The sequence below is a fragment of the Gossypium hirsutum genome, chromosome D12 (assembly GCF_007990345.1).
Source record: "Gossypium hirsutum isolate 1008001.06 chromosome D12, Gossypium_hirsutum_v2.1, whole genome shotgun sequence".
NCBI lineage: Eukaryota > Viridiplantae > Streptophyta > Magnoliopsida > Malvales > Malvaceae > Gossypium > Gossypium hirsutum.
This window is the reverse complement of record NC_053448.1, coordinates 52,088,067-52,111,669: the sequence shown is the minus strand read 5'-3', so window position 1 is coordinate 52,111,669 and position 23,603 is coordinate 52,088,067. Positions and strand designations below refer to the sequence as shown.

The 23,603-nt window shown below is 32.9% G+C and overlaps 4 protein-coding genes across 4 annotated transcripts; 2 read left to right on the top strand and 2 right to left on the bottom strand.

The window, feature by feature from the left end:
• The first annotated feature begins 4,313 nt into the window (after window positions 1–4,313).
• LOC107946487 (uncharacterized) lies at window positions 4,314–5,789 on the top strand. The gene is made up of 2 exons (XM_016880833.2): window positions 4,314–5,188; window positions 5,366–5,789. Exons 1-2 carry the CDS (start codon window positions 4,472–4,474, stop codon window positions 5,519–5,521), a joined length of 873 nt encoding a protein of 290 aa, XP_016736322.1. The 5' UTR covers window positions 4,314–4,471; the 3' UTR covers window positions 5,522–5,789.
• A 5,735-nt stretch (window positions 5,790–11,524) lies between these two features.
• Window positions 11,525–14,597, top strand: LOC107946485 (serine/threonine-protein phosphatase PP2A catalytic subunit). Its single transcript, XM_016880831.2, has 6 exons — window positions 11,525–11,940; window positions 12,731–12,845; window positions 13,226–13,334; window positions 13,410–13,487; window positions 13,885–14,076; window positions 14,165–14,597. The coding sequence occupies exons 1-6, from the start codon at window positions 11,688–11,690 to the stop codon at window positions 14,336–14,338; spliced, it is 921 nt and encodes a 306-aa protein (XP_016736320.2). The 5' UTR covers window positions 11,525–11,687; the 3' UTR covers window positions 14,339–14,597.
• A 429-nt stretch (window positions 14,598–15,026) lies between these two features.
• LOC107946486 (probable myosin-binding protein 5) lies at window positions 15,027–17,578 on the bottom strand. The gene is made up of 4 exons (XM_041108026.1): window positions 16,822–17,578; window positions 15,812–16,693; window positions 15,618–15,735; window positions 15,027–15,335 (listed from the first exon to the last, which is right to left on the bottom strand). The coding sequence occupies exons 1-3, from the start codon at window positions 17,576–17,578 to the stop codon at window positions 15,692–15,694; spliced, it is 1,683 nt and encodes a 560-aa protein (XP_040963960.1). The 3' UTR covers window positions 15,027–15,335; window positions 15,618–15,691.
• Window positions 17,579–18,463: 885 nt separating this feature from the next.
• On the bottom strand, window positions 18,464–22,608 carry LOC107946484 (polynucleotide 5'-hydroxyl-kinase NOL9). Its single transcript, XM_016880830.2, has 9 exons — window positions 22,283–22,608; window positions 21,829–21,926; window positions 21,676–21,709; window positions 21,374–21,543; window positions 21,013–21,196; window positions 20,600–20,780; window positions 20,094–20,193; window positions 19,463–19,590; window positions 18,464–18,886 (listed from the first exon to the last, which is right to left on the bottom strand). Exons 1-9 carry the CDS (start codon window positions 22,468–22,470, stop codon window positions 18,827–18,829), a joined length of 1,143 nt encoding a protein of 380 aa, XP_016736319.1. The 5' UTR covers window positions 22,471–22,608; the 3' UTR covers window positions 18,464–18,826.
• Window positions 22,609–23,603: the final 995 nt, after the last annotated feature.

Below are 23,603 nucleotides of genomic sequence, written 5' to 3'. Positions count from 1 at the left end.
CGAACGGATCAGATCAACTACTCATCAACTTTCGATTTCCCCTTATCTAAATCCAATTTCTTTCTTTCTTGATCTATATGAATTCAAATTTAACTCATTTAATCACATATCCGTTCAATTTCATCCAAAAATACCTATTCGGACATTTTTACACTTTAGCCGCTAAAGTTTCACATTTATTCAATTTAGTCTCTATTTCACAAATACACAAAATTCACACAATTCAATATAACCCAAGCTTAGCCGAATTACTATAGTGCCCCTATCAGCCCCAAAATTTCATTTATTTGACGTTTCAACCACACAATTTGCATATTTCACAATTTAATCCCTATTTGACATTTTTATCAAAAATCACTTTGCAAAACATATTAATCTATCAACAATTATTCATTTTTCATCATCAACATTCAAAAGCATCAAGCTATCATCAATGGCAACTCACAAATTCATCACCCAATTCAAAAATTAGGGCATGGGTTAGCTAGAACAGGAAGCAACGATCTCAAAAACGTAAAAATTTTCAAAAACCGAGCTCAAACCATACCTTAATCAAGCTATGTGTATGCCGAACCCTAAGTGTTCATCAATGGTGTATTTCTTCTTCAATGTTCGGCCAAGGAAAAAAAGATGGACAAAATTTTAGCTTTGGTTTTTTTTTATTTTATCATTAATTTACTTATTTACTATTTTACCATTAAAAACATTAGTAATTACACCACATGTCACTCCACTATCATCCACTAACTCATAAATGGTTTACCACCTAAGGACCTTTATGATAATGTTCTATAGCTACTAGACACCTTTAGCTTATAGAACACAACTTTTACGCTTTACGTGATTTAGTCCTTTTTACCAAATTAAGCATTCAAATAGTAAAATTTCTTTACGAAACTTTCACACATATATAATCACATGCTCCAAATACCAAAAATAATACTAAAATAATTTTTTGACATCAAATTTGTAGTTTCGAAACTACTGTTCCGATTTAACTAAAACCGAGCTGTTATAAATTATCTCATGATTAATCTTTAGAAACAATCTAACATCTCCCACCTCCTCAAGTTTAACAACTTCCATCTAATTATCTTACATAATCTATTCACATCGACTCCAAAAGTGTTTTTAGCTAACATCTGTCACTCTACCTTCTTTACCTAAAAAACAAAATGTTTGGTTGGAACTTGTGTCAAACTTGTCTTCTCTATAAATGAGTCTTATCCAAGATTAAAGTGGTTTAAAATCTTCATCACGTAGAAATGGTCTTTTTTATATATTTTTTTCTTTAAGAGGGTATTTTAAGTCATATCATTATCATGTAAAATATTTTAATCTCTATAAAATAAAATAAAAATTATTTGATATAAAAAAAATTGGATCTGCAAAAAAAAAAAATCTGGAGAAACAACACTTTAATCAATTTTTTCCTTGTACTTCGTCATTCTATCTCTATAAACCCTAACCATTGTTTTTCCCTTCATAACTTTTTCATTGTGATCTAAGTCAATATTGTAAGTTTAATGAAGTTTTAAAACTTAATATTTTTTATTAAATCTCAAGTGCTAGAAAGTAATAATATTTTTTTAATTTATTTCTTTTAATATGAGTATAGTATCACAATTTTTAGTCCTTATTTTTTAATACAATGCCTAAAATTATCTATAGTCCATCCTCAACCCTTAAATAGGAAGATAATACGCTTCAACACACATGAACTCCCGTCCTCCTACAATGACAACAATGCCATAATTTTGTGAAATAGAAATGGAGGAGGGTTTTAGAGCAAAGCAAAGAAACGGTAATACAAGTTACGGTAGCCAAACTACAACAACAATTCAGAGCTTGGATGATGAAAGGAGAGGAAGAGTTCAATTTGATTTCTCTGTATGTGAAAATATATAATAATCATTTTCATAGTAACTTATTTGAACACTCCCATGCTTCTACTTCAGGTCAATTTTTCCCCTTAAATTTCAGGCCTCTTTTCATGATTTTTTTTTCGATTCATAGTTTAGTTCAATGGCTTGGTATTTTGTTTGGTTGCTTATTCATGGATGAAATAATTTGCTAATTTTAATTTCTTCCAGTTGTTTGAATGCTATATTTAGGTTTGGGGAGATAGATACCGAATACCAAATGCTCAATTTTAATTTTAATTGATAACCCTAATTATTATTTAACTTACAATAAATAATATGGAATTAAATAAACAAACTCAAGCATTAAAAGATTAACAAACTTACAATATGATTTCTTTGACGGGAGATTTCAGAAAAACACTTATGGGGGGAAGAATATTGTTAGTTTGTTAGAGATATAATGGTTATGTTAAATTTAAAGTTTTTGGTTAAAGTATCGTTCTTTACCAGTGTTTTCCTTATGAAATTTAAAATATTTTTTAAAAATTTTGACATGAAATTCACATGGCAATGGAGAAATTATTTTATAGATTTTTCTTATCACATTATTTAAGATTCATTTTTAATTATTTAATGACATTTCAACAATAATTTTAGTATTTTTTTACATTGAACCCCGAATCCCAAATCCAAACTCGAACCCCAAATGGGTTCAAGATTTGAGGTTCAAGATTCGAGCTCGAGGTTTGGTGTTTAAGATTTAGAGTTTAGAGTTTAAAGTTTAATGTTTAGGGTTCGAGCTCAAGGTTCAATGTTCGAGTTTAAAGTTCAGGGTTCAAGATAAAATAATTATCAAAATTATGTATCAATAACATGAAAAAAATCGCAAAATTTCATTAAATAATAAAAAAAACTATAAATAATATGATGAGAAAGGTTGATAAACTAATTTTTTTCATAGCAGTGATAAGACTTGAAACTTTTCTTTAAAGGGAAAAAGTGTTTAAAAATTTAATAAAAATTTTAAACCACCCTGAGCAAATAAACCCGTTTATAAATACTTCTTTTCAACACTAGAGATAAAAAAAAGTTAAGGTGAACTCTATAATTAATAGTTTACGGTAACATTGTCTCAACTCAAATAAATTATCATTCTTAACCATGTTCTACACAATATATACCATTTTGTATAAATTAATTGTGTAACAAATTTAATTATTAATTAATTATTAATTATAAATAATTAAATGAGTGAAACATAATAAAATGAAAATCATTTAACTGATTAAATTTGAAAGTAATAAATTAAGTGGATCAAATCATAAAAACTAACCAAACCAACCAAAATGGCATTTTGAGTTGGGCCCACTGCTTAGATTTTACTCTATATTTAATCAAAGCGTTTTCCACGGAGACTCAAATAAGAAATATAGATAGATTACCAGGTGAGTCAATGGTCAACACAATCTGCCGCAATTTTAGAACATTAAGCCTCCCAACTTCTTTACACACGTGCGAGCACACACCCATTTCAAGACCTTTCTCTCCTAAATAGTTTATTTATCCAAATAGTCCCTAAAACTTTTTAGGATACTCCTAGTTTCATCCCGATTTTTTTTAAGGTCAATCCATAATTAAAATTTATTTGGTCACTTATTTTTATTGATATAATAATAATTTTATCTTTAAATAATTACATATTTTATTAATTTAGTTTTGATTGTAAAAATTTTAACAAATTCAATCCTTTAAGTTGATAGATTATATAAATTTGGTTCTGATTCTAAATATTCAAAAAAATATAAATGAAAAATTCAAAAAAAATTAAATTCTTAACAATTTTAAAATATATAAAAATAAAAAGTTATTAAAATTTATAAAAATATTGTAAAAATATTCAAACAGTTAAAAAAGTACTTAAGAGCCGTTAAAAGTCAATATGTTATTTTAAAAATACGTAATGTGAAGATAAAGGCGAAAATGAAAAACTAACGAATCCATAGCGATGGATTTTTATATTTTTAATATTTTATATTTTAGGCGAAAATATGAACTAAATTTTCTTTTCTTAAATGTTTCGGTTCCACCCCTCAAATTTAATTGGTTTTTCTTTATATTTTTTAAATTTTTTAATGTATTTTTAAATTTTTAATATTTTATAAATTTAAAGTTTTTAAAATTAAGATTATTTGATAGAATGTTCGAATGGTGTAAGTTAAATTTGTTAAGTTTAAAATTAGAATCAAACTAATAAAATATATAAAATATTAATGGTTGAATTTATTATTATACCAATCAAAATTTTATTGTGTGAATAAATATATTTTAAACGGTTGAATGAATAAAATTTGAAATTACCCTGACAAGATAACGTAATTTACCATTTCTTAATGACTAATGAAGTCCACTCAAATTTGAGTGACTAGCTGACGAATTTATCCAAAAATTATCAATCAATCAAAGTTTTTACAACAGTACCCACAGCAATGCACAATCCCCAACCGGTCCCTTAAAAAAAAACCACGCAACAGCCCCCACCCCCCCCCCGCCCCTTCCCTTCTCTCCTCCCTTCTCTCCAATTCCAACCACACCGGCAATTAGATAACATGGCTCACCGCCTCACTCACCGCCGCAGCTTACCGGTACCGGAACCCAACCCATCTTCCCATCCCTTTGATCCCACCCTAAAAAAGTCGCCCAAACCTACCATAACCACTCATCCAACAACCCGAAGCTCAGATCCGTTAATGGCTTCCAAGAAGCCCTTTTTCATCACCAATCGCTTCTCCAGATTGAACCTCAATCACAAAACCCAAAAACCTACCAACACCCAACACAGTAGAGACATCCATTTACAAGCCAAAGCTTTGACAGTTTCAGCTGATGCTGATTCCTCCATGTTTTCACTTATCAAAGCAAACCATCTGCTGGCCCATGAAAAGGCTAAAGAGTCATTAAAAGAATCGGTCAGGAAAGCGTCAAAGGATTTGGGTAGAAAGAAACAGCAACAACAACAACATCACCAAAGTTCAGTATTTGATAGCAAGAAATTAGCTTTGACGGTGAAGGAGAAACAGTTGAAGAAACGAGATGAAGGGCATGATAATGATGATATGAAGAAGGCTTCAGCTTCATTAGGCAGAAGGAGATCCTTAGGCGGTTCACAAGTAGAGTTGGGTGATATTCTTGCAAATTGTGGTGTCAAAATTGTTTCAGTTGATATGCCACCGTTTATGCAGATCCATGCGGTTGATTGTGCAAGAAAGACTCACGATAGCCTTGAAAAGTTCACTTCTAAAGCCCTTGCCCTCACTCTCAAGAAGGTAATGTTAATAATTTATATAAAAAAGTGGTTTAGTATATCCAATTACTCGCATAGAAAAGATTTACCCTTGGTACTACTTGTTTATGGCGTTTTTGTTGATTCTATGATCTATGATCTGGGAATTTGAATTTCAGTTTATGAGTGACATAATTGAACAACTTTTTTGGGTGTGCAGGAGTTTGATGGTGTCTATGGACCGGCATGGCATTGTATTGTGGGGACGAGTTTTGGGTCTTTTGTAACACATTCAGTTGGTGGGTTTCTCTATTTCTCAATGGATCAAAAGTTATATGTCCTCTTGTTTAAGACAAGTGTCCAAAGAGCTGATTGAAGTGTGGTGACAAACATAGAACAATTTGGAAGTTAAAAGGCATTTGTAGTATAGCAAAACTTTTGGAAGCTTAAAGCCAGTGTTTATCCATTTGTAGCTTGTACATTGTTTTTCAGAAGAACAAAAGAGTAGGATATTGAAGTCTTTGGCAAGTGGTCTAGCCTGTATGACATTCTTCTTCTAATGTATCGTTTTAGAAATACAGAATCCATTAGCAGCTCATATTCCAATCATCCAATGTACCGTCTTCGTTTTGTTTCTTATCTTACACTAATTTTTGTTCTATTTGTAAATTTCTTATTGTTTCTTATCTGAGATTGCTTGAAACTCTTGATTTATTACATTGCTAGACAATGGAAGATGGTTTGGTTTCAGCACCCTAGCACTAGTTCAAACGTGGCATGCTATGGTTGGTCCCCGCACTAATAGGAGTCTCTCAAACTACAGAGGACCCCCCATGTTCCTCCCTGCAAAGCTATCAAGTTCATCATTTCACATTTTTACCTCTGATTCTGAGCATACGGTCATTTCCTGTAATTCAGCATTTAATTTTTTGACAATGGTTGTCGCAGTATAGGGTCCATAAGCAATGGAGCCCTATGCGTGTGCTTATTAAACTCGCAAAAGGTCGGTGTCACTTCCACTTTAGTTTTGATGCAAAGCATTGGTCTTCCGAACATGGCTATAAATGGCAACCGAACCCTCTAGAAAATGCTCTTGCATGCCGCCTGGTCAAGCTCATACGACCAAATATTTAAATAACACGACGGATAAAAACATTGTCCGATCGAGTTAAACCGTGTAGCGGATGAACCATTACTTAAAAAGAGTGTTGAAAGGACCGGTAATGAAGCGCTTTTGACAGGTTTGTTTCTCTCAAATAATTTAGTCAGGTTGGAGGAATGGGGCCTAGTGCTCTGCTCATTTCAATTGGGAAATAAAGGGATTCGGCTAATGGTGTCGGGGCTCTCAGCCACTTGAGATAGTCCAGAAACTTCCCAAAGCTTTGCAGGGCGTTTATACAATGGACTTTTTTTATTTTTTAAGGAAATTAATCCGTGTAAATCATATTAGACATATTAAACATTATGGAAGATTTATGTTTCCAATTATTGAAATCTATAATTATTTAGCACATTATCAGATATATTATTTTACTTTAATTGACGAAATATAAGATTATTTAAAATTATATTTTATTAAATTATCTTTGTTGTACAATCTTTTTCAATTAGTTTGACTAGGGGTAAAAATGTTATCTAATGAAGATTGCTCTCGGAGTCTTCTATTATTTAAGAAAAAGCTAGTATTGATCTCCTACATTCTAAAATATTGGTATTATTGAGAATTTAAAATTATTGACTTAAGGTAACATTTGTAAACCAAATGTGAAAATGTTATGCCGGAATATAAATTACCTAAAGAATATAAGATGATTTAAACCAAAATCCCCCTAACTTTTCTTGACTATTGTTTTACCCTCTTGCCTGGGCATCTCTTATGCCTCTCATACATGAAACCTCATGCCCCTATGAAGAGAGTATTGTTGTGACACCACCAAAAATAGTCTGTCTCATTAGACCCAATCTCATTAATATTTTCTACTTTCCAAGCTCACCGACCCCAAAGAAGGTCATGTTGAGACACATATAAACCATACCCTAGGTTTAAATTGGATTTTACCAAGGAAGCAATCATGCAATAAGAGACCAACTCTAGGCCTTCATTCATCAATGTATACAAAGTACCCCTTTTTCAAGATCAAGAAAGAGAAGATCAACGCCATAGCCTGCACGATGCTCACACACCATCTCAACTCAACTAAGAAAAACTATAATCTTTAGTGGCTCTCTGCATTACCTATGGTGTAAACCACTTTCTTTGTCTCCCTCGACACTTTGTATAACTTAATTGTTATAATAATAGGTGTAACTTAATTGTTATAATAATAGGTGTTGTCTATGGGAACTGAATGAGAAACTATTGTTAACTGGCTCAGAATGTCCTAGAAGTACAGTTTAACAAGGTCAGTTACGAGTAAGGTGACCAGTACTACAACCAATATGAGTATGGAGATAATCAACATGGTCAAGGAGACCACTACCAGTAAGGTTACAACCAAAAGGAATATTATCAGCAACAACCAGGAGCAGAATATCAAGATTATGCTAGTTACAACTAATATGGCCTATTAGGTGGCCAAGAAGATCAATACCAGCAACCTCAACAAGAGCGACAACTTAGGTACCATCAAAATTACCCTAATCAACCAAATCATGCTGGAGGCAATCATCAACTGCGACACCATGGGGTTCAAGACCCTACAATACAACAGTTACATGAGGATAAGGTGAGCCTCAAACGCCTTCAAGTGTAAGTTGTTTTCTTTTACGCTATGTGAGCACGTTAAAAGTTGGTATCTAAAACTCCCTACAAGGTCTATAGGTAACTTCAATGAATTGGCTCGCCAGTTTGAAGGCTAGCACCCAACTAACATCATTATATCGAAAAACCCCACCTCCTCGTTCAGCACGAGATAAGAAGAATGAGAAAGTTTGCAGGAATATATTTTACAGTTTAACATCACCTCAAAGGCAATCAAAGGCCTAATAGATATTGGGCAATTCTGGCCTTCATAGCTGAGGTAACCTATGAACATATGAACTATATTAGTAGAGCACCAGTCAGGCCCAATATGAAAAGGCACATAGCTATGCAAAGACGAAAGAACTAATGCCATGTTTGCTTCGATGGAATTAGAATGCGGTTCCGGATCAATTCCGAGAAGGACACTCATTATGTTGTTTGGTTTAATTTTAGTTTATAAATAGTTAATCTTTATTTCCGTCCTATTCGTCAAAAACACTGAATTGGAATTCAGCGCCTCACCCATGTATTCGTTGGAGACAAAGAATAGCTCAAAATTATTTTTCTTACCAACATACTCTTTAGAAGGTTTTATTATATATTAAATAATAGATAAATTATTTTTCTTACCAACATACTCTTTAGAAGGTTTTATTATATATTAAATAATAGATAGTATGCATTAAAATATTATAAAATAATAATTTTTTTATATATGTTATATGTTGAATTTTTTTATTTTTAAATATTGAGTTTGAAATACTTTCTAATATTATATAGTTTTATTGTGAAATAATTATATAGTTTAATATATTATTTTTAAAAAATATATTTAATAATATTTTAGAATTATTAAATAAAGAAATCTCATATTAAAAACTATTATATTTTATATTATACTTATAAAAAATATTTAATAAATTATATTGAATAATTTACAAATATTTTATCGTAATAATTTTTTTATTTTATTAATAAATATAATGTATTTAAAAGTTTATTGAAATATTGTTAATAATATAAAAAAAGAATAATATTTGATGCACCGTCAGTGCATAAATCTCATGCACCATCGTTGAATAATAACATGACACATCATTAAATAAAATAAAAAATAGTGGAGGACTTAGAAATAAATACTAATAATTTTATTTAAAGATAATTAAATAATAATTAATTATGAATAAATCTTAATAACTCATGGATTTAGGATCTTGGGTTTAATACAAGGGTAAAATTATCATTTTCAATCTATTCCATTCCTATTCAGTAATATTATTTTACTAACCAAACAATGTAATACTACTACATCTCTATTTCATTTTCACAGTATAGCATTTCATTATAACTTTATTCTATTCCAGTAAATCAAACTCGTCGTAAGTTCCTTCAACTAAGGCTTGCGGAAAGAAACCAATAATCAAAATTAAGAAAATAGAAGTAAACAAAGGGATCCAAACTTGACTCAATTTGAATCGAATATAGACTTGGACTTCGACCCAATTTAAACATTAAACAAACAAGCTTGGGATTGACTCAAATTGGACCCATATAAAGAAAATAGGTTTAAACAACGTATTTATTTAAAACCAAACCAACATACTTTTTATTTCTCAAAATCATTAAAAAAAGTATTATTTACAAAATAAAAATGATTTTATTTAAAAACATTTTTTCTTCAAAAACCATATATGGACATCCTAATATCCATCCCATCATGCCGGATTTTCTAAAATTTAATTTAATTGAAATTGAAATTAAAAGATAACCTCAAAATATATTTAAAAGTTAATTTAAATCCAATGGCAATTTAATTATGAAATTCAATTCAAACCTAAAATTTGTAAAAATCAGTTTGATTCTGTCTCTGTCTCAAAATCCAAGTTTGATTTTAATTTTAAAGCTAATTTTACTAAACCTTCAAATAAATTCAATTTTATCTCTCGTCCAACGACCCTAAAGTTTAAGTAATTCACAATCGTAAGCCCAAACAAAATAGGTGTCCGACCAAACTATTTATTCATAGAATTAAACAGTATTCTCTTCAATAGTTTTTACAAGTAAAGCAAAATAAATAAGTAAATATTGACTCATTAATCACTTTAAGTTTAACTAATATTAAGTTGCATTATATGGATAGATTATAATGCGAGAAGATAATCTATATTAGTAATTAATCTTAATTATCCATAGTCCACAGAATCAAATTGAAGAAATGATTCAAATAATAAAGGATTATTATGTCGTCTCTAAATCTAATTGGGGAGATAAGTTATCTAGAAATTAAATTTTTAAAAAGAATTTTGAACTACTCAAATCCTCTCTTAAAATTCTTCACAAATCTTTTTGAAATTCTTTATTATTTTTTCCCAAACAAGCAAATTTATTTTTAAAATATTAAAAATTTCGATAAAAATAAAATTCTTTTTTAAGTCCCACATTCAAACGCACCTTAAAAATTACAAAATATTATACTTTTTAATATTTCATTCTTAAAGTATTAAAAATAGGGTAAACTACACCCATGGTCACTTTTGTTTACCTTAGGTTACATTTCAGTAACTTATGTTTGAAATGTTACGTTTTAGTCACTTACGTTATTGTGTTGTAACATTTTAGTCACTGAGCCGTTAATTGTCGTTAATGGTGTAATGGTAAGCTGACATGGCACGTTAAATTATCATTTCAAACAAAAATTTTAGGTTAAATTATACAATTGGTCCCCATAAATTTTCGTTTTGAGCAATTTAATTCTTTTATGTTCTTTTAACTTTCGTTATTTATTTTCTTTATTTTCCATTCTCTTCTGCTTCTCCCTCTGTTTCCCTACCTTCTTTATTTATTTTAACATACCAGGAAGTCGAATTGATAGTGAAGAAAGAAGCATGGTATGGGTTTATGGGTTTTGGTTATAGGGTTTTGGTTATAGGCAAATGATGATAGTCGATTTCCTACTTTTTTCATTGTCAATTCGACTTCCTAATATGTTAAAAGAAATAGGAAAGATATGAAAACAGAGGGAGAAACAAAAGAGAACGGAAAAAAAGAGGAAAGTTTAAAGAACATAAAATAAAAAAAATAAATTCCTTAAAATGAAAAAAATATGGGGATCAATTGTATAATTTAACCTAAAATTTTGTTTGAAATGATGATTTAACGTGCCACGTCACCGTTACACCATTAACGATGATTAATGGCTCAGTGACTAAAATGTTACAACATGATAACGTAAATGACTAAAACGTAACATTTCAAACATAAGTGACTAAAACGTAACCTAAGGTAAACAAAAGTGACCATGGGTGTAGTTTACCCTTAAAAATATAAATTTATAATAAATAAAGCACTTGTCATATTAATTATTAAAACAAGTTGGCAGCGCCACCTTATTAAAATGTAAACGGCATTAATATTTTGGACTTATTTGTGTAAAAAGAATACAAGTTCAGGTATTAACGAAAAAGAGTTTAGGTATCAATTTAGAAAAAGCTGACAAGTTTAAGGCTAAAAAGTGACTTATCTCAATTATAACTATTCAAAGAAAGGGACGCAATACACAAATAGAGTGAAAATGAGGGACTGATAGAGCAAATTCCAATAGTTAATTTGTTAACAAAAATAATGCTTGCTTAGCTGCAAGGAAAAAACTGAGATTTGAGGACCAAATCCAATCTCCCCAAACCCTAAGTATGACTTGATCGCCAAAATCCTCAAACCTACAGCTTCGTCCTCTGCCGTTCGATCAAAACTCCTTTATAAAACAAAATAGTTACGAAAGATATCATCGAAAAGCTTAGCGATGCCGTCCCACGGCGATCTAGACCGTCAGATCGAACACTTAATGCAGTGCAAGCCGCTTCCGGAGGTGGAGGTGAAGACTCTGTGCGAGCAGGCACGTGCGATCCTGGTGGAGGAGTGGAATGTTCAGCCGGTGAAGTGCCCCGTCACCGTCTGCGGCGATATCCATGGCCAATTCCACGATCTCATCGAGTTGTTTCGCATCGGCGGCAACGCTCCCGATACTAATTATCTCTTTATGGGCGATTACGTGGGTAGGTCCACTTTTCATTGCATTTAATTGCCATTGCTTACTTTTCGTTTGAATTAAATTGTTAGTATGGTAATTTCTAGGTTTACAGATCTTAATTATTATTGATTGAAAAGAGAAAAGTCAAAAAAGAATATTTAAGAAAGGAAATTATACGCGCGTAAAATTTCAATTTCTTGGTAGTTTGACATTGATTAGCTTATCTGTACAAAGCGAAGTTAAAATATTTAATGTGAGAGCTTTGGTGAATAAACATGTATTCGTAATCTAACTAGTTGAAATAGAACTGTTGACAATATTAAGATAGAGCTGTTAGAGTATAGGTTTATTTTAAGAGCATTTACTTATTGAATTGAACCTCGACATTTTCTATTTATTAAGTTTCAGCTAATTCCAAGCCCTTCTCTGAGAGTTCAAGGAATCTGGTTGATTATAGTGCTGTTTGTTTCATCGTTTAATCTGCCCAATTTAGTAATGTGAGCCACAACTACCCAAAAGAAAAACTCTTATATAATGTCCATGCTTAATGCTTTACAAAATCAAGATTTTAGGCACTTGGCCGCAACTACCAGATGATGGCACTGTTACCTTTAGGACAGGTGCTTGTGGAAGGTTAACCTGAGATTGAGTGTTATCTGCAATGTAGGGTATATCATTTTCTTCACTGTTTGTTTTTCTTTGGTATTGTTTATGCTGGCTTTTTTTGGTCCAAGATTGCAATAAATCATACATATCGATGCATCTTTTGTAGGGGCTCTGTGTACAGCTGATTTTTTTTGCGTCCTTGTATGCAGATCGAGGATACTACTCTGTTGAGACTGTCACACTTTTAGTTGCTCTGAAAGTTCGTTATAGGGATAGAATAACTATTTTGAGGGGAAACCATGAGAGCCGCCAGATAACTCAAGTGTGAGATATACATATTTAGTGTTTTTTCTTCTTTTCATTCTGTAAATGCATTAGCAGTCCTTTTTTCATTCACTAAATAAATTCATCATCCTGGAGCGATAACGTACTCTTGATATGTCAAATGTTAATGTAAATAAATCTAAAATGTAATGGTAAGTTTTCTTACGCAAGAAGTTTATTTGATTAGTTCACCAAAATGTTTTGTTCTTTTATGTTGTTATGGCAAACCAATGCTTCTCGTTAGAAAATTGGAAAAATGGAGTATGGATACTCATTAAACCAGTAATATATATCTGGATTATGATATCCAAGTATTAAGGAGTGGAAATTATTTAGTGATTATGCTGGATCAGTTTGTAACCAACTGCCATTCTTTTCAGATATGGCTTTTATGATGAATGCTTGAGAAAATATGGAAATGCTAATGTGTGGAAGTATTTCACTGACCTCTTTGACTATTTACCTCTGACTGCCTTGATTGAAAGTCAGGTTTGAATTCTCAGACACGGTCTTATCTCTAGTATTTCCAAGATCTCAGCTAACAACTATTCATGTTCCTTGCAGATTTTCTGCTTGCATGGTGGACTCTCCCCATCTTTGGATACATTAGATAACATCCGTTCTCTTGACCGTATTCAAGAGGTAACAGTGTAGTCCAATTATGCTTTGCACTTAAAAGTTAATAGTCTTAGAGTAGATTGTCTACCTTGTTACAAATAATAGTATTTGCTAAGTAAAAAAGCTTTTCAAAACATAGTGTGCATATAAAGTGCATTATTAAGTATCAACACTTGTGGAGTTCATAATGGATACCATGACTCATGCCCTAGGGATGCTGTGTCTTTTTTATTTTTATGATTGTAGGCACTAGTAATGGTACCCGTTTTATCTGGTGTAATAATGAGAACATCTATCAATTATCATTGTAGTTTCACTGTTCTTGTAGTAGCCTAACAGGCGTCATCACATCAAATATGCCTTTTCCAATGTTGCTACATTTTGAATTTTACTAGCATCTTTGTATCTGTTGGCTGTGTAGGTTCCTCATGAGGGTCCAATGTGTGATCTCTTATGGTCTGATCCTGATGATCGATGTGGATGGGGAATATCTCCTCGAGGAGCTGGGTATACCTTTGGGCAGGATATTTCTGGGCAGTTCAACCACACAAATGGGCTGACCCTGATTTCTAGAGCTCACCAGCTTATTATGGAAGGATATAATTGGTCCCAGGTTTGTGGTATCCTAATCAAAATAAAAACAATGTTGTATAATCTATTCTCACTGATTGCTATTTATATCAATATCTGTATTATTGTAGGAAAAGAATGTGGTAACAGTGTTCAGTGCCCCAAACTACTGCTATCGCTGTGGAAATATGGCTGCAATACTTGAGATTGGAGAGAATATGGAGCAAAGTTTTCTTCAGTTTGACCCAGCTCCACGTCAGATTGAGCCTGAGACCACTCGCAGAACCCCCGACTATTTTTTGTAATCCCCTTGACTTACCTCCTACCTGAAAATGTTCATATTTACTGTTGTGTTTTTGTAGATGTGTCTTACGAAGTTGGGGAGTTGTCGTTTTTAGTTTGTAAGGAGGGACAAAGAAACCATTGTTTTTGTCATTCTTTTTGGTTGTTGGAGTGCACATTCATACTAGTCTATAGGGTTAATTGGTAGAAGGTTTTTTTTTTTTGGTTTTGTATTCTGAAAGGTGAAAGAAGTAGAATAACGAGGGATTCTTTACTATGAAATTGCGTGTTCCATTTTTTTTTCTTTTTTATTGTAAATGTTGAATATAGGTGAGTTGTTTCTTGTTGTTCTTTGACTTTCCCTTGGAAGGTGAATTACTCGTAAACCTTGTTTAAAAGAAGGAACAATCAGGAGAAATTTTGAATACAACAGATTGATATGAAAGGTGCAGCAGTTTTAGGATAGCGTAAAATAAATAATAAAAAATTGCAGTCCTCTTTTGGGGATGACATCTTCCTCTTTTTGTGAAAGCTAGCGTCTTCAATTGGAATAGATCAGTGGGAGAGAACACTATGTACAGACAAAAAAAAAATGGTTGGAGATGTCATCTTACCCAGGAAAATCCCCTTTTGTCTAGAAAATTCTCAAGAACCTCTTTTTACGTTGGTTAGGTTTCCGATTATTTGTTTCTTGGAAAACAGTCCTTACCCTTGAAAAATAATCTATCTCTATTCTCGTATAAAAATCATCAAATGAAAACTAAAAAGCAAAATGGAAAGAAACCATTAACATTTCAATTACCCGGTACTTTGAAATTGTGGGAAGACTCATCGCCAACAAGTATTCAAAGTTAGTTGATATATTCAGAACAACATATATGCGTGTATGTGTCTATACAGATACTCTTTCTCCCTAACATATATGCCTACCAAGTTTAAACCAGAATCTCAGATTTATTTGATTCCATCAGCTCAAAAGCTTGCCTGCCAAGTCGTTGCAGAGTTCAATTTGCTCTACTCCTGCAAAATGTCTCCATGTAACAAGTCTTAGTAAACTTCTTACCTAAGTAGAAGGGACCAAAAGTGGAAGGCTAGAAAACCCCCAAAACGATCAAATTAAGAATCTTATATACATCCTAACAAGAACAAAAACAAAATGCGTTACCAATTAAAGGAATTCAAACAACGTCTACAGAGGTTTCTAAGTAAGCACATAACCCCCAAAAAAAACCTAAAAAAAAGTAGTATATGCAAAGGCTGAAAGTGGCAAATGTAAATGCATAAATGGTCCTGAAACGTTACCAGAAATGGGAGTGAAGATAATCATGTATCTCAGCCTTCAATATGAGGCATTGTCATTGGAGCTTTTGTGGGTTCTAGAAATCTGTATCAGTAATTTTGCAGTTGCTGCCTGCTTCATCTGTAAGATGCAGAGTCAGTTGTTGAATGGTTTTGAAAATCCTAAAGCTTCATCATTCATAGAGTAGGCATGTTACCTGTTTCATCTTCCATGTCAAATTCATCTTCACTACTAGACTTTGAGGAAACGCCCTCACTGAGTTTGGAAATATGGCCACTCTTGTTAACATTTTTTAACCGTCCCAATGGGCGAACACCTCGAACGACTTTCTTCGATTCTTCGCCTCCCATCATATTCATACCTTGCATCGAATCAGAGTGGTCAAGGTTATGTGTTTTCCCTCCAGTGTTGGGACCTTGATGAAGTCTCCTAGTAGGGCCGCCACATTCAATTCTTCCATTGAAAGAGTAAGATAGTAGTTTCAACACATGACTGCCTACATCAGTCTTGCCTTTTTGTCTTGGAAAGTCGAAATCCTTTAAGAATCCATACTTTTGTCTATAAGCGTCAAGTTCAGCCTGTAAATCTTGAACTTCTTCTTCTCTTTTGACCAGCAAGTTGTAGATCTCTTGTAAGGCTTCTTGGTCATATTCTGCCTGTTCGTCCATCATCCTTTGGTATTGTAAAGCCTCCATCTGAACGGCTGCCTTCTCAGCTTGCAACCTAGTGATCATGGCCATTGCATTATTAGCTGCTTCGGCTGATGCGCTTCTTTCTTCATCCAGTTCCATGTACAATGACATCAACGACCTGCGATCCATACGAACTTGTCCCTTCAGATGCTGCAAGATATCATCTTTGGCTTCCTGATTTGGTACTTGTCCCTCTGCAGTTTCCGAAGCCAACTCCATCCTCTCAAGCATTGATTTCCTTGGAATTTTTGTCCACTTCGGACTGTTTGCTGCCGAATCCGATAATGAGATTCCGAAAAATTTGTTTCCCCATATGAAGTTAGTGGTCTTATCTTCCTCAGCATCCATCAGCGATGGTATGGTACTGACCTTGGCATGGTCCTCTACTGTTTGAAACATCCATGACCAAAATCAGTAAAATCCAACATATCATGGTACCATTCTAAAGAAAATGTTGCATTCATAGTGAAAATTTCACAACTAGAATTGCCACTAGTATAAGCTTTAAACTCACATGGCTTTTCATTGGTTGTTTCTTTGACATCTGACTCATTGGAATTGGATGTAAGGTTGAGATCAGGAGAGCATTTTATGTGTGACAAATCGGAATTGTGGGCAGGAGCAAGGGAAGAAGCCTTCCATTTAGAATCGGAGGAATTGAGCTTCAAAGGCTCCCCACAACATGCACAACGATGATCTTTGCTCTTCTGAACCACTTCATCTTTTGTTCCAGTAGGCAATGACAGATGAACTTGCTGCTCTTCGTCAAGAAACAGTTCAATATCCTTGTGTAAGATCCCCAGAAGGGACTTGTAAGTATGGCCATCAGATTCTTTCTCAGTTGCAAAAGACAGAAGACAGTTTTCGCACAAGTTTCTAATGTCAGAAAGCTTCTTGTGAGCATGACAGAATGCAAGACATGAAACGTTCTTCTTATGGCTGTTACATATGGAATCATTGTAATAGAACTGTTCATTTCTCCCGACGAGAGCATGATCAATTCTGGTGCAAAGCAAGCAAGGAATAGGCAAGCCAAACCACTTGGCTAATTCATTGGCTAGAAATGCAAGAAAGCCGTCGATGAACAGAATTAAGATGATCATCCATTCAAGCACTGCATAAATGAAAAACTTGGGTACTCTTCCAAGCTTTTGTTCTGCAAACTGTATAAACGATCGTTTTGGTTTTTCCATTTCTTGACGTGTTACAAAGAAACAATCTTCGGGATTATTAAGGATTATAGAGAAAGGGTAATCATTATCCGTTGGCATTTAGCCGACCACGATCAAGGTTTATCCACTTTGTATGTCGAGGAGAAAGCCAATGAGGGAAATGGTTAGTTTAAGTATTCAAATTTTGGTGGTGAATTTTCCTTTGGCTATTTACTCACAAAATTTGAGGTTCTTAGACAACATTGGCCTTTAAAAACGGTTTATCAAACATTTCTCAGCCATTGTATATCTAGTGATGCTAACCCACATTGCTTTACCCTTGCTGCCTTGCCCATCCTCTTTTTTTTCTTTCCATATTTAACAAATTATTATTTCAGTTTAATGAAGGGTTGGTCTTTAAATAGGTAAATTTGAGTGTTTGAGAGTTACTTTTATACACTATTCATAATCCCTCTAATATTTTTGAAGTGTGTAACCCACTTTAATGTTCATGTCTTTGACAAAACCTAATAATTGAAAAAAGAATTTATACAATACCTAAACTATGTCTTATTTAGTATCAAATCCCAACTCAATTGTAAAATTATAAAAAAATATATATATTTTTTATAATGTAACAAATATTATTTTAAAAATATTTTTCTATTATTTTCAAGGTATTTTTATTTTTATATTTTAATATAAAATTTAAAAAGCTACACACCCAAACCATAATCATGATGAATAAGAAATAGAGTGGATCCACCAACAGTGTACAATCCTAATGAAAATTTTCATAATTTTCTTTGGGTTCACTAAAAATTGAGGGTCTAGTATTTCAGCCACTTTTCAAAGTTTAAATTGCTCGCATCACCAGTAGACATGTTTCAATAATTAAACTGAAACATTAAGCCAATAACACTGACTATTAAAACACTGCATTAAACCAACTATTGTAACTGTACAAAAAGGATGCAAAGCAAAACTCATAATCAAAACTCAAGCTTAGCCAAATTAGTTAAATATAATTATCAACATGTCTGAAATTTGAATCACAGCATCTGCATCCCCTTCCCTTTTTTAGGATGCACCTTCCTTTATATAAAAAAACCATCCTTATAGCATATCTAATATTTTTCATCAATAAAGCAGACTCTACTTTTTGTAAAAGATAGTTGTTGAACATCATACTCTGTGGAACTAATAGACATAACTTTTAAGAAAAACTATGAGAGCTAGCTCCCTGTTACTAAAAAAAATTACAGAAGCCAGCTAACGTCATCTACTGGCAACTGCCTATAGCAACATAGCCATATAAGCAAACTCGGAACATCAATAACAGATCTTTGATGAAAATGATTCTTTGGGTTAGTAAAACCTATCCGACAAAACATTTGAAGTTACGTAAGGTGATCTGCATCCCTTAACCTGTAAAATTGTAAATATGTAACCAATTGTCAAGAGAAGAACCAAAGTCATAAACATACAAGGTGTTATCAAAAAGGAAAAAAAAAGAACTATGGAAATATCCATCAACTACCAAGTATAATTTTAAGATTATAGAGTGCAAAGAAAATTGTACATGCTACATACTGCATAGACATCTAAAACTAGTAATATCAGATTTTTATTTGAGCTTAGAATGCGGATACATGTCAATGTGCCTGAATAGAGGTATTAGCAATGAAATGGACTGCACACGAGCAAGACACAATCCGACTCAGCAGGACTGAGTCCCATAGAATTTTTGCACAATTTATTTCCCTCTTATGGCTAATTAAGTGGCAGTCTCTCTCTCCCACCCACCCTTCCCCACTATTCCTCCCAATCTTTGTGTTATAAGAACAATGCATCCTATATACTCTGATCTTTGTCTATCAGGCTAATTCACCCCAAAAGAGAAGAGATAGACAGAGAAAAAGAGAGAATCGGGGTGTTGCAATGATAAGAAATAAGAAATAATGTTTGACCTTTACAAGTTTTACAGTTTTAGGCTCAAATTACCTGCAACAAGCAAGTAGGAATCTGAATAAAGCCCTGCAGGAAAAGATTGACCTTCTCCAGAGTGCTTGGTGGAACAGGAGTGATCACATAAAGCACACCTTTGAATGTGTCAATTCCTCTCACAATTCCTGGTTCATAGAGGCATCAAGTAAGATGAAAAAGAAGTCAAGTTACTTCAATACTATGTTTTACTTTTTCAGTCCTTCCAATGGAGGCGTGGGAAACTCTTAGTTCACACTAGTATTCACCCTATCTAAGCCCCAGAAGGTCTTATACGCTTGTTCAACAGGGCCATCCAGCTTATATATTGCTGAATGCTTTACTCTTTGCAAGTTTAAAGATTCTGTTATCATCCTTCATTTTCATGAGATCAGTATTTTACATTTATCCTACATTGAATTTCTGTGATACAAAACCACCAAGAATATGTCGCTGGCTTGTTGGTATGAAAGTATGAAACTCTAAACTTATATGCCATTAGTTAACCACACATGGATAGCTATAAAGGCTTCTCAACTTTTTCCAATAAAATAAATGGAAAATTGGACTGAAAAACTATGCAAAGTAAATATCATTAAACAACGATCAAGATGATCAAGCAATCAACAGAGGCAGTGTAACTATGACCTACCAAGTCCAACACACCAGGGCAAATCCTCAGACTCTTCTGAACTAACTGCCAATCCAACAATAGTTGCATTCAAACTGTAGTATGTTTCAGTGCTTGGGACCTAGAATTACAAAGAAAAACAGTTATACAAGGAGTTTACTGACCTTTTTAGTTTTTACATCACAAAAGTAAGAGCAGTGCTCATACTAAAAATGATTTATACTGCTGTGTGATCATCACTAAGTTATTCCTTCTTAACATTGTGCAATGAAAGTAATTAACAGAGAAATGGTTGGCCTCGTTTACTGAAACACGTGAGAGATACACAGAGCTCCCAAAACAGCGTCAAAGCATTATTTGGAGGGAAATCAAAGAAAACTTTATTGACGGGATATGGTGCGAAACAGGGCCAGGCATATAACAATATGACCAGTATAATTGGCCCCAGATAGTAAGAGAAGGCTTATTTTTTTTATTCTAGAAGTAATTTAAAAAAAAAAACTGCAATTCATCTTCTGGCATCTAACCTGGCAGTGAAGATGTCTAATTTTGATAATTGATATTGGAACTTCATAAGGAGGATGAGAAGCCAGTGCATGTGCAAGTTCTTTGATTGTAGTAATAGGCTTGTCACTAGGGAAGCATTGCCTGAAATAAGCCATGATCCGTAAATCTCGCAGAAGGCTAGCATCCTTCTGTACTAGCACCCTACAAAAGACAAATTAAGGTAAGATATAGGAAGCAAAGCCACACCTCCCCAGAATTATGATGTTTTACAGAAAACATGCACATTTTATTAAAATAGCTAAACATAGAAAAAGAGAGAAACAATATTAAGCAGCCAAACAAATGCCATTAAAATACATGTGAAGTAATTCAACTTGCTAAGATTCAAAATTTAACAAGTTGCAGGTTAACTTAAAGATGGCCTCAAACTTACGATCTATTAAAGTTGTCCTGCTGAGCTGATTTGATCTCTACAATATTAACCATCCCATCACAATCACCATCTAACCAGAATGCCCCACCTGGAAGATTCTTACTCTCGGCAGATATGTTTATCTTAACAACATGAGTAGGACAAATATATCTCAGCATATCCACCAATATTTCATAACCAATGCCTGACAAATGCAAGAAAATAAAAACATCAACTTTATAGTTGTAGCAAAAGTACAACTAATTTGTATAGAAAAGGAAGATCCAAAAATTGTCATTGAAGAACAAGAACATGAACTGGAAATAATAAGTTTCAAGAAATGAGGGTATTAGTAATCGATTGGAAGCAGATCAGAGCATACCTTTCACCCAGCCAGGGGTATTGACAATAAGGGGCAATTCTATCCTACCAGCATTTTCACTCTTGTCAAACATGCAGTATTCCTCTCGATAGTAATCGAATAGGGTAAATATATATTTCAAGTATGTTGATGGATCCCTTTTTGAAGATACGTCACCAAAGAAAAAACACCTTAAAGAAAGTCACACTGAAGAGTTTTAACGCTCATTACAACCAAAAATAAATAGATATCAAGTTCAAGTCTTGAAATACTCGGTCCACGACAAAAATCAAAATCAACAAAATAGATTCAAAGCAATGTACCTCTCAGGTGTCTTCAAGCATGGAATTGCCAAATCTATTTGGAAAGCCAAAAATTATAGAAAGCATTCGGTCAGTTGACAAAAGAACGAGTTGATCAACCCAGAGAACTTTTGAGAGTATGATGAAAAGACAAGTGTTGAGAAAGCTGAAAACCTGGGGTTATTTTGTCAACAACTGTAAGGGACACGAAACCTGGAACCGTGAACTCAGGCTGCCCAACATCTGTGTCCAAATAAGCTACTTTTCCATACCTGCTAACAACATACCGACCAGATTATCATAATTATGTTATCAATTATCATAAGTTCATGGAAGGAACACAATTTATTGTCTACTACTGTGTTTCACATATAATTGCTACCAAACCTCTGCTTTTTTCCTTCCATTAACAAACAAAAAACAGCCAAAAAAACACAATTTCCCCTTCCATAATTACAGCTTGAATAAGTCCACCAAGTCACTAAAACGGATATTGAAATACCCTCTAAAGGAAATATTTCAGCTAATATCAGTGCGTATTTAAATATTTAGTCATAAACCCATTTCACAACAAATAAAAGAAAACTCAGAGAGAAGAAAAAACAGTGATCCTCGTGTGAACTCTAACCTTTGGAGAAGAATGTTAAGGAGGTGACGGGAGAAAGTGGTTTTGCCAGAGTTTTTGGCGCCGCAGATAAAAGAAAAAGGAGGTGGGGAAGTTACTGAATCATAGGCTATGGAATTAGCAGCCTCCGACCACTCTTCTGGTACATATATGTTTGCTGTTGAGCTTCCAGGTCCAAACATCGAAGCCATTGTGGAGGAAAACCAAAAAATAAGACGAAAATCTTACCTTACTCCCCCTTCTACGATGTTTACTGCTTGGTTATCTTTGTAAAGTCGTATCGAGTTCTTTCAGTTCTGATTTCTGGCAGACGAAGCCGCTTTAGTGTGACTTTAACGCATTTTACATGGCTATATACATAGGTTTGCTGGTAATATGCTTTCCTTTTTGGCATAATGAATCCTTTAACCCTCCAACTTTACAAAAAGAACATTTTAGCCCTTATTTAATTTTTTTGTATCTTTTAGCCCCTAAACTTTCATTATTTGTTGAATCACCCAAAATGAATGAAAAAGTTAACTTTGCTGATATGACAATCCGCGAGGTTGTCATGCCAACAATTAATAAATTTTTTAAATTAAAAAATTTAAAAAAAACTATTTTTAAAATATTAAAAATTATTAAAAATGTAAAAATATTATTTTAATATTTTTTAATTTTTATAAAAATGATTCATAATGTGGCACACTCGTGGACTGCCACGTTGATCTCATGACCTCAAGATTAACAGACGTTAACTTTTCAATCTATTTTGGGTAATTTAACAAATAATGTAATTCAAGGGTTAAAAACGATGAAAAATTAAATAAAAGTCTAAAATGATTCTTTTTTATAAAGTTGGAGAGTCAAATGATTCGTTATGCCTTTCTTTTTAGGCTAAGATCTAATATGTTAAAACTTAAAAGGTAAAAATAAAATGGTAAATTGTACAGTTAGTCATCTAATTTTCATTAATTTTCATTTTGAGCACTAAAAATAAAAAAAATTACAATATGAGCATTGTTATTACATATTTTTATCATGTTAGTCACTCAACTTTAATAAGCTTTCATTTTGGTCATACATTTTCTTTTTTAGAATTAATTTTATTTTTTAAAAAAAACTTGAGTTTTCTTAAGGGAATTGAGTTATTCATTCTAGATGAAAAGTAAGTTTTTTACTTATAACACAATTTCATCTAAAAATTCATTTTTTTTCTCTTTACAAAAAAAAAGTAAAATTATTTCTAAAAAAAAGAAAATTAAAAAGATAAAATGATTTTCCTGTAAAAATTTAAGTTTTCACTACAAAACTCGGGTAATTTTATGTAAAATCAAAGAATTTT